The 13,933-nt window shown below is 50.0% G+C and overlaps 1 protein-coding gene across 3 annotated transcripts in view; it reads left to right on the top strand.

Annotated features, from left to right (window-relative positions):
* Positions 1 to 13,933, top strand: part of ZNF831 (zinc finger protein 831) — a 106,021-nt gene that overhangs the window by 25,667 nt on the left and 66,421 nt on the right. For all 3 annotated transcript variants that reach the window (XM_020905140.2, XM_070472453.1, XM_070472454.1), the window contains one exon: positions 9,407 to 12,970. In XM_020905140.2, coding sequence (XP_020760799.2) covers positions 9,443 to 12,970 — 3,528 coding nt within the window. In that variant the 5' untranslated portion in view covers positions 9,407 to 9,442. The remainder of the gene's footprint in view (positions 1 to 9,406; positions 12,971 to 13,933) is intronic.

Raw genomic sequence — 13,933 nt, 5'->3', positions numbered from 1 at the left:
CTTAGTCTCATGAAATCTAGGTCACCACTGGGTCCAGGTTTCTGTTAACCAACCAAGGAAGCTGCAAAACCACATCCAGCCACTCAATGAATACATTAAGTTGAGACCTTCTAATAAGCACCCCACCAATGAACATGGCCCACACTGATGTTCTTTCTACCCCTTCTGTTATAACACTCTTAGGATCCACTCTCACACATGGATTCCCAGGTTTCTGCTGATATGTGTTATCAAGGATCTATAGCTATTTTGGTATATAAGCTATTTACCCCTGGATAAAGCTCAGGGGCATCATGGACTCAATGGACATGAGTCTGAGCAAACTCTGGGAGATAGTGTAGGACAGGGAAGTCCGGTGTGCTGCAGTCCATGGGGGTCACAGAGAGTTGGACAAGACTTACAACAACAGTAACAATAATATACAATAAAAAACAATAAAATAACAATAAACAACAATAACATAGCCTGTACCTGTTCCCTGAATCATGCTGACATGCAGCTTTAGTTACTGACAAAAGGGTGGGGGGCTGTGGTGGGCTCTGAGAAAGTAGAGCATCCCCATTCGAGGCATGTATTAATGCCCCAAGGGAGCATACCATGGGGTTTTCAAGCTGAGGAAGAACGGTCTTCTTAGACCTTGGAGGAAAAGCTATTGCTACTGGTCAGAGAGGTTCAGAGTGACTTGGAGTCAATGCTGTCAGTTTCTTCAGGTCCAATCAGATGGCCTTATTCCAAGTTTCAGGATCTCATTCCTCCTTGATTACTGACCTAATTTTCACCTTAGACACTTGGTGAGACTGTGAATCCAACTGCCATTTCAATGCACAACTTGCACCATTAAATTTTGTGTTTGATCTTCTGTCATGTCAGCCCTGAGATAAATTTTTTCAGGGCTGTTGTGGAAGCTGATTCTCAGATCATGACTTGAGGTGGGAGTTAACAGACCTGGCTTTATGGTTTTCTAAGTGCTCGATGGCAGTCAGAAAAATTCACTTCATACCACATTCCTGATCATCATCATCATCACTCATGTGTGGCTGGTATTCCCAAGGCACATGCCCTGATTGGCACTTTATCATGAGCAACCATGGGTAATAGGTTGATTAGCTGTGGTGGCATTCCTTGTCATGGGTTGCAAGCATCCCATTTCTCATAGGCAAGGATCTGACGTCACACTTAAGTTCCAGGGCATGATCCCATCTGCAGGGATCTGTCTCTTGAGGCCCCTTCCAGTACTGATTCTGTAATATGTGTATCTAATCAGGAGTTAGAAATCACATAGTTGGTTACACTGGGGAAGTTTAGGATAAGGATGATTAACTAAAATTAAAGAGTAACTATAAGACATAAGAGGGCTTCCCAGGTGGTGCTAGTGGTGAAGAACCCACCTGTCAGTGCAGGAGACATAAGAGACGCGGGTTTGATCCGTGGGTCAGGAAGATCCACTGGAGGAGGGCAAGGCAAGCCACTCCAGTATTCTAGCCTGGAGATTCCCATGGACAGAAGAACCTGGATGGCTACAGTCCATAGGGTTGCAAAGAGCCAGGCACAAATGAAGTGACTTAGCATGCACGTATACCCCAAGACTTAAGAACACTGTTACAGTCCCTAGGATTGCGAGAGATTGTCCAGGAAAGGGCAGACTTTGGAAGGAGTTCAGACTTCATTGAAGAAGTTGTGACTTAGTCACCCAAAAGCAGAGATGTTGGCTAGTTTAGCCCGACTGGAGCTGGTCTGGAATTGCTGAGCACACAATAGGAAACCCTCTGGAGTGTGGGTAGGAAGCAGGCAATGACAAGAGATGGGGGTGTGCATTGGGAGTATGGACACTAGTGGGGACAGAGGCAGTCAGAGCTCATGGACTGTGTAGAGGGAAGTCGGGCTAGCAGAGGGACTGGCCAGTCTGTATGGACCCCCAGCCACAGACAGCTGTGCTTTGCCTGCATGGGTACCCAGTTTCACTGTCAGGAAGGCTGCCAGCCACATCCTCTCCTGCCCGAGGTTCTATGGTTGCAGAGAGACGGCATCTGTGGCTTGTGGTTCAGGCAGGCTCTGTCGGATATCCTCGTATTGATTATGTGGTTGCTGTTAGTATTGCATTATAGATTCATAACTCATTGTAGTCTATCGGTGTCACTGCTTTACCAGCTGAAGTGAAATGTAGAAACTACCTCCTCTACCTTCTCCCACTTATAATTGTCTTAAATATTTCTCCTAAATACATTAGTGTTTTTTGTTTCAAACATCATTTGGAAAATTCAAAAGGAAATATTGAATTTATCTATATTTTTTCTCTTTCCAGTGTTCTTTCTCCTTCTTGAAGTTCCAAGTGTCCTTCTTTTAGTAGTAGTAATATTATTTTTACAAGAATGGATCACACCATTAATTATGATGGCTTCTTATTTTATGCTATTTTATTTGAAAATTTTTTTGCCACACTAATGCCTTGTGGGATCTTTGTTCCCTGACCGGGTATTGAACTTGGCAGTGAGAGTGTGGAGTCTACCACTGTATCACCAGGGAACTCCCCCTTCCTTCATTATTTCCTTTCTATGTAGAGAACTTTCTTTAGCCATTCATGCTGATTGCAAATTCTCTGTGTTTTATTTGAGAATGCCTTCATTTCCTCTTCCTTCTAGAAGGGTCTTTTTGCTGGATATAGAATTTGTGGTTGACAGTTCTTTTCTTTAGGCCCTTGAAAAATGTTGTGCTACTTCCTTCTGACCTCAAGTTTCAGACAGGAAACCTGCTGGCATTAGGATTTGTTTTTCCCCATAGGAAAGTTGTCGTTTCTCTTTTACAGCTTTGAGGAAATTTTTCTTTGTCTTAAGAGTTCAGAAGTTTGACTGTGATGTGTTTTGGTGAGGATTTCTTTGGTTTATCCTGTTTGGGATTCACTAGTGTCCTGATTCCATGGGTTTATATGTCTTTTGTCAAAGTGAAGTTTTCAGCCATATTTCAATGAGTATTGTTTTTATCCCAGTCCTCTTTCTCGTCTCCTTCCAGAACTCAGATGATATGAATGTTACAGCTTTTGTTAATCTCATAGGTCCCTGAGGCTCTGCCCATTTTTTCCCCGCCCCTAGCCTATTTTCTGTCTGTTGTTCAGACTGGGAAACCTCTATTGTTCTATCTGTAGGTTCATGGCTTCTTTTTTCCCCTCCCTTCTGTTCTGCTGTTGAGTGCACCCACTGAATTTTAAAATTTGAGGTTATAGTATTTTTGAGTTCTAAAATGTCCATTTGGTTGTTCTTTTAGTTTTGATTTCTTTCCTGAGACTGTTTTTATTTGTTTCAAGCCTATTTGTAAGTATTCTTGGAGACATTTTTGCATGATGGGCCCTCTAAATTCTTCAGATAATCCCAACACCTCTTGCATCTTGGTACTGGCGTTTGTGAATTATCTTTCTTTACTCAGTTTGACATCTTCCTGATATGAAAAGTGATTCTGATTGAAACTTAGTCACTGGGTAAGTCTCTTAGTCATTATGAGAGTCTGGATGGATTAAACCTTCTGTTTTTATTGGCTTCCTTTGATGCTGCTCAGCAGGGGAAGAAAATGGAGAGAAGTCCAGATTGCCCACTTGGTTTCTGTTGACCCCAAGGGTGAGCTCCTCATTACTGCTTCGTGGGGTGGTCATTCTGGCTCCCCACTCGGCCATCATGGGTGTCTCCCTGGAAAATAGGATGCCAGGTTATGGCTCCTTACATGGCTTCCACTGACCCCATGGGTATGAATGGCCTTATTGCTATTGAGTGGTTGTGAACATGCTGGTTCTCTTTTGGGTAATGGTATAGTCCTCCTTCATTTTCCCCTCCAGTTGTTCTAAGCATTTATTTGTTGGTTGTTTCTGTTTTAACTGATAGCAGACATAGCATGATGATCTATACCTCATAGTTCTTGGCCAGTGACAATAAATGTCTTTTCACATATGTCTTTACAAACTTAATTGCTTTGATTTTTAATTTTAAAAATTAATAGACAATTTTTAAAGAGTGGTTTGGGTTTATAAATGGGCTTCCCTGGTGGCTCAATGATAAAGAATCCACCTGAAATGCAGGAGCCGTAAGAGATGCAGTTTCGGTCCCTGGGTTGGGAAGGAAATGGCAACCCACTCCAGTATTCTTGCCTGGACAATTCCATGGATAGAGGAGCCTGGTGGGCTACAGTGTATGAGATCACAGAGAGTTGGACATGAGCGCACATGCACGCATAATGACATGTACCCAGTGCTACAGTATTATGCCAGACAGTTTTATTTCCCTCAAAATCTTCTGTGCCCCATGTATTCATCCCTCCCTCCCCCTCACCCCCTGGAAACCACAGATCTTCTTACTGTTTTCATAGCTTTGCCTTTTCCAGAATGTTATATATTTGGGAACATACAGTCCAACTATATAGCTTTTTCGGATCAGCTTCTTTTGATTAAAAATACTCATTTATGTGTCTTCATGTTTTTTCATGATTTGATAGCTCCAGTCTTTTGTCATTAAAATTAAATTTTAATTAAAATAATTTCTTTTTAATGCTGAATAATATTCCACTGTCTGGATGCACCATGACTGACTTATTCACCCACCTACTGAAAGGCATCCTGGTTGCTTCTAAGTTTTAGCAATTATGAATAGAATCAATTGTTGCTTTAAACATGTTTGCAGGCTTTTGAATGAAAACAACATTTTGGCTAATTGGGTAATGAAAAAAGTGAAAGTGTTAGTCACTCAGTTGCATTCAACTCTGTTACCCGTGGATTGTAGTCCGCCAGACTCCTCTGTCCATGGGATTTCCCAGAAAAGAATACTGGAGTGGGTAGCCATACCCTTCTTCAGGGGATCCTTTCAACCCAGGGATCCAACCTGGGTCTCCCGCATTGCAGGCAGATTCTTTACCATCATAGCCACCAGGGAAAGCCCAGTGATATAGCATCACCTTTCTTTTTTGCTTTTTAAAAGTTGTAAAATATGCATAACATAAAATTGATTATCTCAACCATTTTAAAGTGCAGTTCTGTGCTGCTGAGTACATTCACATTCTTATACATATAGTTCCCTGTTAAAGTAATGCTAGCCCAGGTGCCCAGAGATGGGGGAAAGCAAGTGGTTCCCCCCCCCCCACAGCACAGCGGGTGACAGGCATGCAGGATGGACTGACGTTTGGGAACCTTGCAACTAGAATGACAGTCTTGGTACCCACATTCTTTCTGGAGAGTCCCATCTGCTGAAAGTTCCATCTTCATAGTCTTGTCTCTCAGGCCCAGAAGTGAGTTTTTAAAACCTATTTGCAGCATGCCCACGTTGTCTTTTTGCCCAGGCCCCCTTGTGGGTTGCTCTGAAGAAAGGGGCCTTTGGAAATAGTCACTTTCCTCAGGTTCCTCCCACTTTTCTCTTCACCTCCCCGTGGGGCCACACACAAGCCTAGAGGAACATAGCTTCGGTGAGTGGGAAGCCCAAACGTGACAGATGGCAGAAGCGAGGGGTCCGAGAAGCTCTCCGCAGGGTGGACCCTCGGGAGGGTGATGGGGCGGGGGCAGCGCTTGGCAGTGGGTCTAGCTGAGCAGGTGGTCCTCCTAGAGCCTTCCTGGTGCACCTGCTTGATGGCGATAGGATGGCTTCCCACCCCCTTGGTTCAGAGTGAGAATCATCAGCACAGCAATTTGTGGTTTTCCTGGGAAAAGTGCCATGCCCCCCCTCTCCAACCTCCGGAAGGTGCTGGTGGGCTTGCTACCTCCCTGGCAGCGATCAGCTGCTACTAAAAGGCATCAATTTTGCTGTGATCACGCAACAGGCTGCAGAGAGCAAAATAATCATCATGGCAGGTGTGTCAGAAATGTAGCGCTCTTTTTCTGGAATTTCTATTTTGAAGCCCCGCTCCTCCCACCTCAAGGCAGTCAGTTCTGGACTTCTTTTCTCTCTCCCCTGATGATGGGCTTATTTCAGGAGACAGGTGGTGTTCAGCCCCCAGCTCCCCTCACAAGCTAGCCCCCCCCTCGCTGAGTCACCCCTTCTCCTGCATTGCCCTGGGTCTGACCCACTTTCCGGGTCACTCCTGGCCCCCTCCCTCTTGGGTGCTCTGGGAGTCATCCTGGGCTGTAGCCTCTGGGCTGTAGGGTTCTGGGCATGGAACGGGGGCTTCTTCCATCCCTGCCACTGGACTCATGCCTGCAGCTATTGCTATTGTGGGTCTCATCACCTCCCTCTGGCTTTCCTCCTTCCCACTTCCTCCCAACCCAAGGATGGTCCTCATCAGAGTCCCCTTAGGGTTTAGGCTTTGGAATTTACAAGTCTGTCCTCTGTTTCTGCCATAGTAACTCCATTGGAAGCCCTGGCCACTCACCCTTCTCTGCATTTACCACTTAGGAACAAATTTAAGGCAGCCTTGCTGGGCATGAGGTTTTCTGGGGCCACAGAGCCCATTGGGTGTGTCCCCTTGGCCAGCTGGACATGCCAGCCATTGCGCCTTCAGCCCTAGTGGGGTAACATGTTTATATGATCTCTTGTTCCCCAACCTGGTTAGGTGAGCTCGGGGTGCCCCCAGTGAGGACTTGCTTGATGATACACTCCATTTTTTGTCCCCATTAAAGACTAACCTCCCCTCCCCTCTTGCCACCTCTCCACCCTCCCCAGCCCGAGGCATCTATCAATGTACTTTCTAACTATGAATTTGACTATTCTAAGTACCCCGTATAAGTGGAATCAAACAGTATGTTTGCATCTAATGTATGGAATGCATTTTTAAGGTTAACTCAATCTATGGATGACACACACTCTTTTAAAGCTTCCGTCACTCTGCTTTCCCACTCCCCTGTCACTGTTACCTGAAATCACCTCCTAAACTGAATCCTTATCATGCATGGCCTTCTTTCTTGGGAACTGCACCTAAGACGGCCTCCCTTCCCGGAGGCTTTGAAGGGAGTTGGCTGCGCTGACTGATGGGGAAGAGACAAGGGGTAGGAGGGAAGGTGGGGAGGGGAGGATTCGCTCATTAATAGTTCAAAATATTATGGCGTTATCACTGGAAACTCAGATGAACCAAGCACTTCCTCCCTGCCTGATGCCACCCTCGGTGTTTCCATACACGTCATTCATCTGATCCTCCCAGGAGCTGTGCCTGAGTGACCTGGGAGCCAGGTGAGCAGAGACAGGAAGGCGGGTCTGATGGTTCTCCCGGGAAGCATCTGGAAATTTCTCAGCTAGTAGAAAGGACACAGCACCTTCAGGGAAGCCTCATCTTCCCTTCACAGTAGTGCTTATGAATTCTAGTAGCTCCTACCCATCCCTAGGGATTTCTGTCTTTAAATCTATCCTTAAAAAATTACAAGGTTTCAGATCTGTGAGATCTATAATGCAGACAGGTTTATGAGGAACACAGAATGGGAGCAATGGTCTTGGGACAAAAAAGAGAAAAAGGATTGGTTGTAGCATTTGCCAGTTTCTGTGGTATAAATACTCCCACTAAAGCCAATCCCAAGCTATGAATGTGACATGTGGTCATTAAGTTGTGTCCAATTCTTGCCATCCCATGGACTGTAGCCCATCAGGCTCCTCTCTCCGTAGGATTTCTTAGGCAAGAATACTGGAGTGGCTTGCCACTTCCTTCTCCAGAGGATCTTTCCCTGTCTGGTTGCCACCTTTTGGCTCTTTTGAATTGTGGCTATCAACATTTATGTCTATGTTTTTATTTCAATACCTATTTTTAATTCTTTTGGGTATATATGAAGAAGTGGAATTTCTGGGTCAGACAGTAGTTCTGTGTTTAACTTTTTGAAGAGTTGCCAAGCTGTTTTCCCCAGTGGATGCATCATTTTACATTCTCACTAGGGTTCAAATTTCTCCACATCCTCAGCAACACGTTATTTTCATTATTATTATAACAGTATGCTGGTTGACATGCAGTCATATCTCACTGTGGTTTTGACTTACATTTTCTAATGACTAGTGATATTGAGCATCTTCACATGTGTTTTTGACCATTTGTATATTTCTTTGGAGAAATGTCTGTTGAAACCCTTTGCTCATTCTTTATCTGTCTGTCTTTTTGTTATTGAATTATAAGAGTTCTTTATATATTCTGGATTTATCCTGCATATGATTTGCAAATATTTTCTCCCATCCTGTGAGTTGTCTTTCCACTGTCTTGATAGATAGTGTCCTTTGGTGTACAAAAGCTTTTAATTTTGAAAGATTTCAATTTATCCTTTTATTTTAATTGCTTGTACTTTTTGTGTCATAACTAAGAGCCAATTGTCAAATCCAAGGTAATGAAGATTTATTCTGATGTTTTCTTCTAACAGTTTCATAGTTTTAGTTTTTACATTTAGGCTTTAGACGAATTTCAAGTCAATCTTTGTATATAGTGTGAAGTAGGTACTCAATTTCATTCCTTTGCATGTGAATATCCAGTTGTAGTAAACTTGCTTTTAACATGATTTATTGAATTGCAGATTTATATAATTTAACTTTTAATTGTGGGCACATTTGGGCTTCCCTGGTGGCTCAGATGGTAAAGAATCTGCCTGCAATGCAGGAGACTCAGGTTTGATCCCTGGGTTGGGAAGATCCCCTGGAGATGGGAATGGCTACCCACTCCAGTATTCTTGCCTGGAGAATTCTATGGACAGAGAAGCCTGGTGGGCTACAATCCATGGGATAGCAAAGAGTCAGACATGACTGAGCTTGCACTCACACACAAATAATGCATAATATTCTAGTGTAAGCAAGATGAATGCAAGAATTGAGACATATATATATACATATATGCTAAAGAATTATGAAATGTTTATCTGAAACTCAAACTTAGCTGGGAGTTTTGCATTTTCATTTGTTCAGTCTAGTAAGCATCCCTTCAGGTCAGGTTTCTTCCCTGTTGTCCTCATCCAACAGTAGAGACTGAGCACTCCAGAGTGGAAGATGCTGATTCTCTGCCCACTCTACAGATCTAAAAACCAAGTCCCAAATGAGGAAAGGGACTTGCCCCAGTGCATGGGGTCACTGTGGACTTTTAGGACCTTTATGAGCTGCACGACTTTCCTTTGTCACGAAGTCAGCACATTTTCTGAGTGTCTCCTCTGCACAGCGCACTGTGCTGGGTAGGGGGATGTCCGTGACAAGCCTACGACGTACCTGTATGCAGGGCAAGAATCAAGAGTTCTTTTTGGAAAATTAAAGACAGGATTCAGACAGACCTGGGTCTGAACCCTACTCTATCATATTTTAGCTGCACGACAAGTCACTTCCACTTGCTGAGCCTCGGTTTCCCCCTTTTTTCACATAAGCGATAAGCGTATTTTTGGGGAGGGATTGTTGTGGCTTCAGTAGAGGTGATAAAATGCCCAGTGGGGGCAGGGGAGTGTGTACTGTACAATGAGAGAAGAGAGGTACCCACAGTAAAGTCCGGTTGTTGCTCACAGGTTTCCCAGCACCCCAGGCCACCCAGATGATGTGGGATGGATGCGCCAGAACTTGCCTGTCCTACCTCGCCTGCCAGGGACCAGCCGGCACCTGCTTCTGGCCCCCCAGGGGCCCCGGGTGGGCAGGCATCGCCTCACTTGACCCTGGGCCCCGTCATCCTGCCTCGGGAGCAGGGCCTAGCCCCCACCGTGTTCCTGAAGGCCCTGCCCATCCCACTGTACCACACAGTGCCTCCGGGAGGGCTCCAGCCACGTGCTCCCCTCGTGACAGGCAGCCTGGACGGGGGCAGCCTGCCCTTCGTTCTCAGCCCCCTGCTGCAGCCTGAAGGGCTTGGTCCCACCCGAGCCGGGAAGCCGGTGGCCCCGGGGCTCACGGTGAACATAGTGAGCGCTCTGCCCATCCTGTCACCGGGCCTGGGGCCCACTCTGAGCAGCCCAGGCAAGGTGCGCAACGCTGGTAGGTACCTGTGCCCACACTGCGGCCGGGACTGCCTGAAGCCCAGCGTACTGGAGAAGCACATTCGCTCCCACACCGGGGAGCGGCCATTCCCCTGCGCCACCTGCGGCATCGCCTTTAAGACCCAGAGCAACTTATACAAGCACAGACGGACCCAGACACACCTCAACAACTCCAGACTCTCCTCGGAGTCCGACGGTGGCGGGAGCAGCCTCCTGGAGGAAGGCGACAAGGCCGCTGAGCCCACTGGGGCCGACAGGGCACTATCACAGAGACCCCTTTCTCCCGGTACCCACGCCGCTGGGCACTGCCCGGTGCCCACCACGCATGTGTCCCTGGTTGCCAAGAACCTGGACCGGAAGTTGGACCCTGTTCCCTGCCGGGGGTCCACGTTTGATGTCAAGGAGGCCCCTGTAGACTCTGCTCCCGGGCTCCCCCTGGCCAGCCCGCAGTCGAGGTGGAAGCTGCCAGAGCCTTGGTCCCCGACGGCCAGTAGGCCGAGCTCAGTGCTGCAGCAGCAGCAGCAGGTGGAGAAGCCTGGGGACGCTAAACCCTCGGAGGGCCGGCTGCGGAAGTGTGAGAGCACCGACTCGGGCTACCTGTCCCGTTCGGACAGCGCTGAACAGCCGCCAGCCGCCGGCAGCCCCCTGCACAGCCTGTCGGAGCACAGCGCCGAGTCCGAGGGTGAGGGCGGCCCCGGGCCCGGGCGCGCGGAGCGGGCGGCCGGCCTGGAGCTGGAGAAGAGGCGGCTGGAGGAACGCATCGCCAGGCTCATCTCGCACAACCAGGCCGTGGTGGACGACCCCCAGTTGGCCCACGTGCGGCCCCGCAAAACGGTCCTGTCCAAGCAGGGCAGCATTGATCTGCCCATGCCTTATACCTACAAGGACTCCTTCCACTTCGACCTGCGGCCGCCGGGACCCGGGAGGCTGCCGGCTGCCCTGCGTGCCGCGCGCTCCACCTGCGCGCCCCCGGACAGGGCGCGCCCCCTCTTCTTCCACTCGGTCCCCACGCAACTCTCCACCGGCACCGAATGCGTGCCAGTCACCAGGAGCAACTCGCTGCCCTTCGTCGAGGGCACCGGGACGTGGCCAGAGCCGCCGGAACCCCGGGATGCCTGGCCCCGGAGGCAGAAACCTCTGAGCCCCAGGCCCACCTCCGCGCGCCCGGTCGATGCCCCTGGCGGGCACCCTCGGGCCCTGGTCAGACAGGCGGCGGTCGAGGACCTGCCGTGCCCCCTGACCACGGATGCCCCGGCCCTCACGGAGGACCCAGAGGGAAAGAGACCAGCTGCTGAGGAGGGGTCTGCCAGCAAGGGCCAGGCAGCTGCTAAGAAACGCGGCCAGAGGAAGCTGAAGATGTTCTCACAGGAGAAGTGGCAAGTATACGGGAAGGACACGTTCAAGAGCATCTACCAGAGAGGGAAAGCCAGCCACCATGGAGGCAGGAAGGCTACCGAGGGGACAGTGGGCGGTGGGGCGGCGCTGGAGTGTCCTCCCCAGCAAGAGGCCGCGGGTGGTGGGGACACTGTTGTGGGGGCCAAGCCGGGGCCGTGGGCAAGTCCACCAGTCCTGGCAGGCCTCTTGGTGACTGAGCCCCACAAGCAGAAGGAGACTGTGGCCGGAACAGGAGGCCCTGACCAGCTGGGCTCTAATAGGGCCGCCTCACCCCCCGCCCTCAGCAGTGGAGAAGCCCTCTGCTTGGGCAGCAAGAGCCCTCTGCTCCCTCCACATGAGGGCCCGGAGCTGGGGTGTCAGCAGCTCCCAGCACCTGGTCCCCCCAAAGGAGGTGACCTAGAGGCTCCCAGGCCAGACTCCAAGCTGGACGGTGGCACCTGCCGTGGTGAGGGCACCAGGGAAACCTGTCAGCAGGCCCATGTGGCCCCAAGAGGGCCTGGCGGGAGCTCAGGAGAGCCCAAGCCCCCGGAGGACAAGCTCCCCTCAGAGAGGAAGAAGCTGAAGGTGGAGGAGCTAAGCTGCCAGGAGCTCCTGGGAGCAGGAGGAGAGACTCCCGGTGGCCCCATGCAGACTGCCTCACCACCATCTCAGAACCAGGACACTGACCCTGGGGAAAAGCCAGGGGGTCTGCCTGGAAGTGGCAACCACACAGAAAGGGTCATGTTTGGGGCCCTGAAGTGGGAGGGTCCTCAAGACACGGAGCCTCCACCACGTCCCCCTGGGTGTTCCTCCCAGCTGGCCTCCCACCCTCCAGCTCCTCACACCCTCACTGGCCCGGTGGACATGGCCTTTCCTCCCCAGTACCTCCTCAGGTTTCCCCAGCGAGACACCCGCCCCCTGTCGCCTGTCCCCCAGAAGCCAGACCAAGGTCAGGACTCTATCTGCAAGAGAGGGGGGCCTGAGGTACAGACATCCTTTGCAGAGTCAGGGCAGGGGGCCCTCCTGCCTCCCTGTCCTATCTCAGGCCAGGTCCCAGCTGGAGAAGACAGCTGCTGGGAACACCCCAGCTGGTCCAGGCCGTGTGACCAGAAAAAGGGGGTACAGAGAGAGGAGAGGGGCGGCTTGAACGCTGGCATCCCAACAGCCAGGGCTCTCAAGGGGTCGGCCTCCTTCTTGCCTGCCCCAATGTGTGACTCTTGGAGGAGTGGGGCCCATGACACCCAGGAAATCTGCAGGAGCAACACTGTGGCGAAGGCCGGGCCCTCTGGGGGTGTCCTCAATTCCTGGGAACACACTGGGGAGCTGGGGGCGCCTTTTGAGAGTGCCATTCAAGCCCCTCCTTCGGGGTTTCTAGCGGAGCTTCATCCCTGCTGCTCCCACCAGCCTGGCTCCTCTCTCTCAGCCAGCATGGCCCCCCACTGGCCTGAGTTGGCCTTGTGCACCAGTGCAGAGCCTGCCAGGAGCCGCGGGGTCCAGGGCCCTTTTCCATCGCTGAGGGCCGAGCCCCGGCTCACGTGGTGTTGCCTGAGCCGCAGCCTCCCCCTGCCGATGGAGCAGAAGGAGAAGGATGCTTCTGTGTACTTGGGCTTACATTTGCCTGGAGGTGGCCTCCAGGGTGAGGGTCCGGACGCCTGGCTGGTGAGCAAAACAGTGTCTGGAGCATGGACCAAGATACGCCCTGGAGATGGAGGGCAGATGCAGATGTCGAAGGTAATACCAGCTTTGCCCCAGGGCCCTGGGAGCTGAGGGAGGATGCTTGGCAGGCAGGACTAGTGATGATGGAGAGAAAGTGTGAGGCCGTCTGGTATAGTCTCCGCTGTCCTGTATGATGTCTTCTTAGCCCACTTCCAAGGGAGTGAATAGAGGCCCCAAGAGTAAAATAAAATGAAAGAAAATCATGGAAAAAAAGAAGTTTCAAAGGAAAGAATAATTGTACCTACGACTCTGGGTGAGATCTTTTTCATAACTGGACATAAACCTTGACTAGGAGCTTCCTGGTAGCAGAGGCAAAAAGTAAAAATGAAATGCTGCTCAGGGGAGCTCTCTGGGTAGTCAACAATTATAAATCAGAAACCCTTACTGAGAGACAGACAACAGGAAAAAACTCTTAAAAGGAGAGTGTTATCATTCCAGGGATTCCAGAAAAAATAGTTGCTATACTCAGATTTGACTGATTCCTGAGTTTTCTGGGAGCAGTGGCAGAAAGGTTAAGGAGCTAAGCGCTCTAGAGGGTTCTCCCTTGGTGATTAAATAGGCTTAGCATCCCACCATTAGAGGGGCCCCGTATACCTGGATTGTATCATCAAGGATGCTGTCCCACCTTCGGATGTCTTGGGCCACTGTGACTGAAGAGGGTCCTGTAGCCTCTTTTCTGATTTAATCACGTGGAACAACAGGTCCTGGGTCCCAGAGCTTTCAGGCTAGTACTGGTAGTACTGTCTTCATCCCAAGAGTGGTGAGTTAGGAAAGATTGTGCTGGGCCTGAGAGAGGGGGAATCTAGAAGCCAAGTTAGCCTCCTTCCTCCAAAAGGCAGTTACTGGGCGTGGATTTTGCTGGAGGAGGGCAAGGAGACAGCCACGGTATCACCAAAGGTCTGGGCTTTCCTCTGTGTGTCCAGCCCAGGCAGATTTCAGAAAATTCCACCCAGGAATGCACAGACCATTTAGCAAGGC

This window comes from Odocoileus virginianus, chromosome 9, assembly GCF_023699985.2.
Source record: "Odocoileus virginianus isolate 20LAN1187 ecotype Illinois chromosome 9, Ovbor_1.2, whole genome shotgun sequence".
Classification (NCBI taxonomy): domain Eukaryota; kingdom Metazoa; phylum Chordata; class Mammalia; order Artiodactyla; family Cervidae; genus Odocoileus; species Odocoileus virginianus.
The sequence above is the reverse complement of the archived record's forward strand: the minus strand, read 5'-3'. Positions and strand labels throughout refer to the sequence as shown.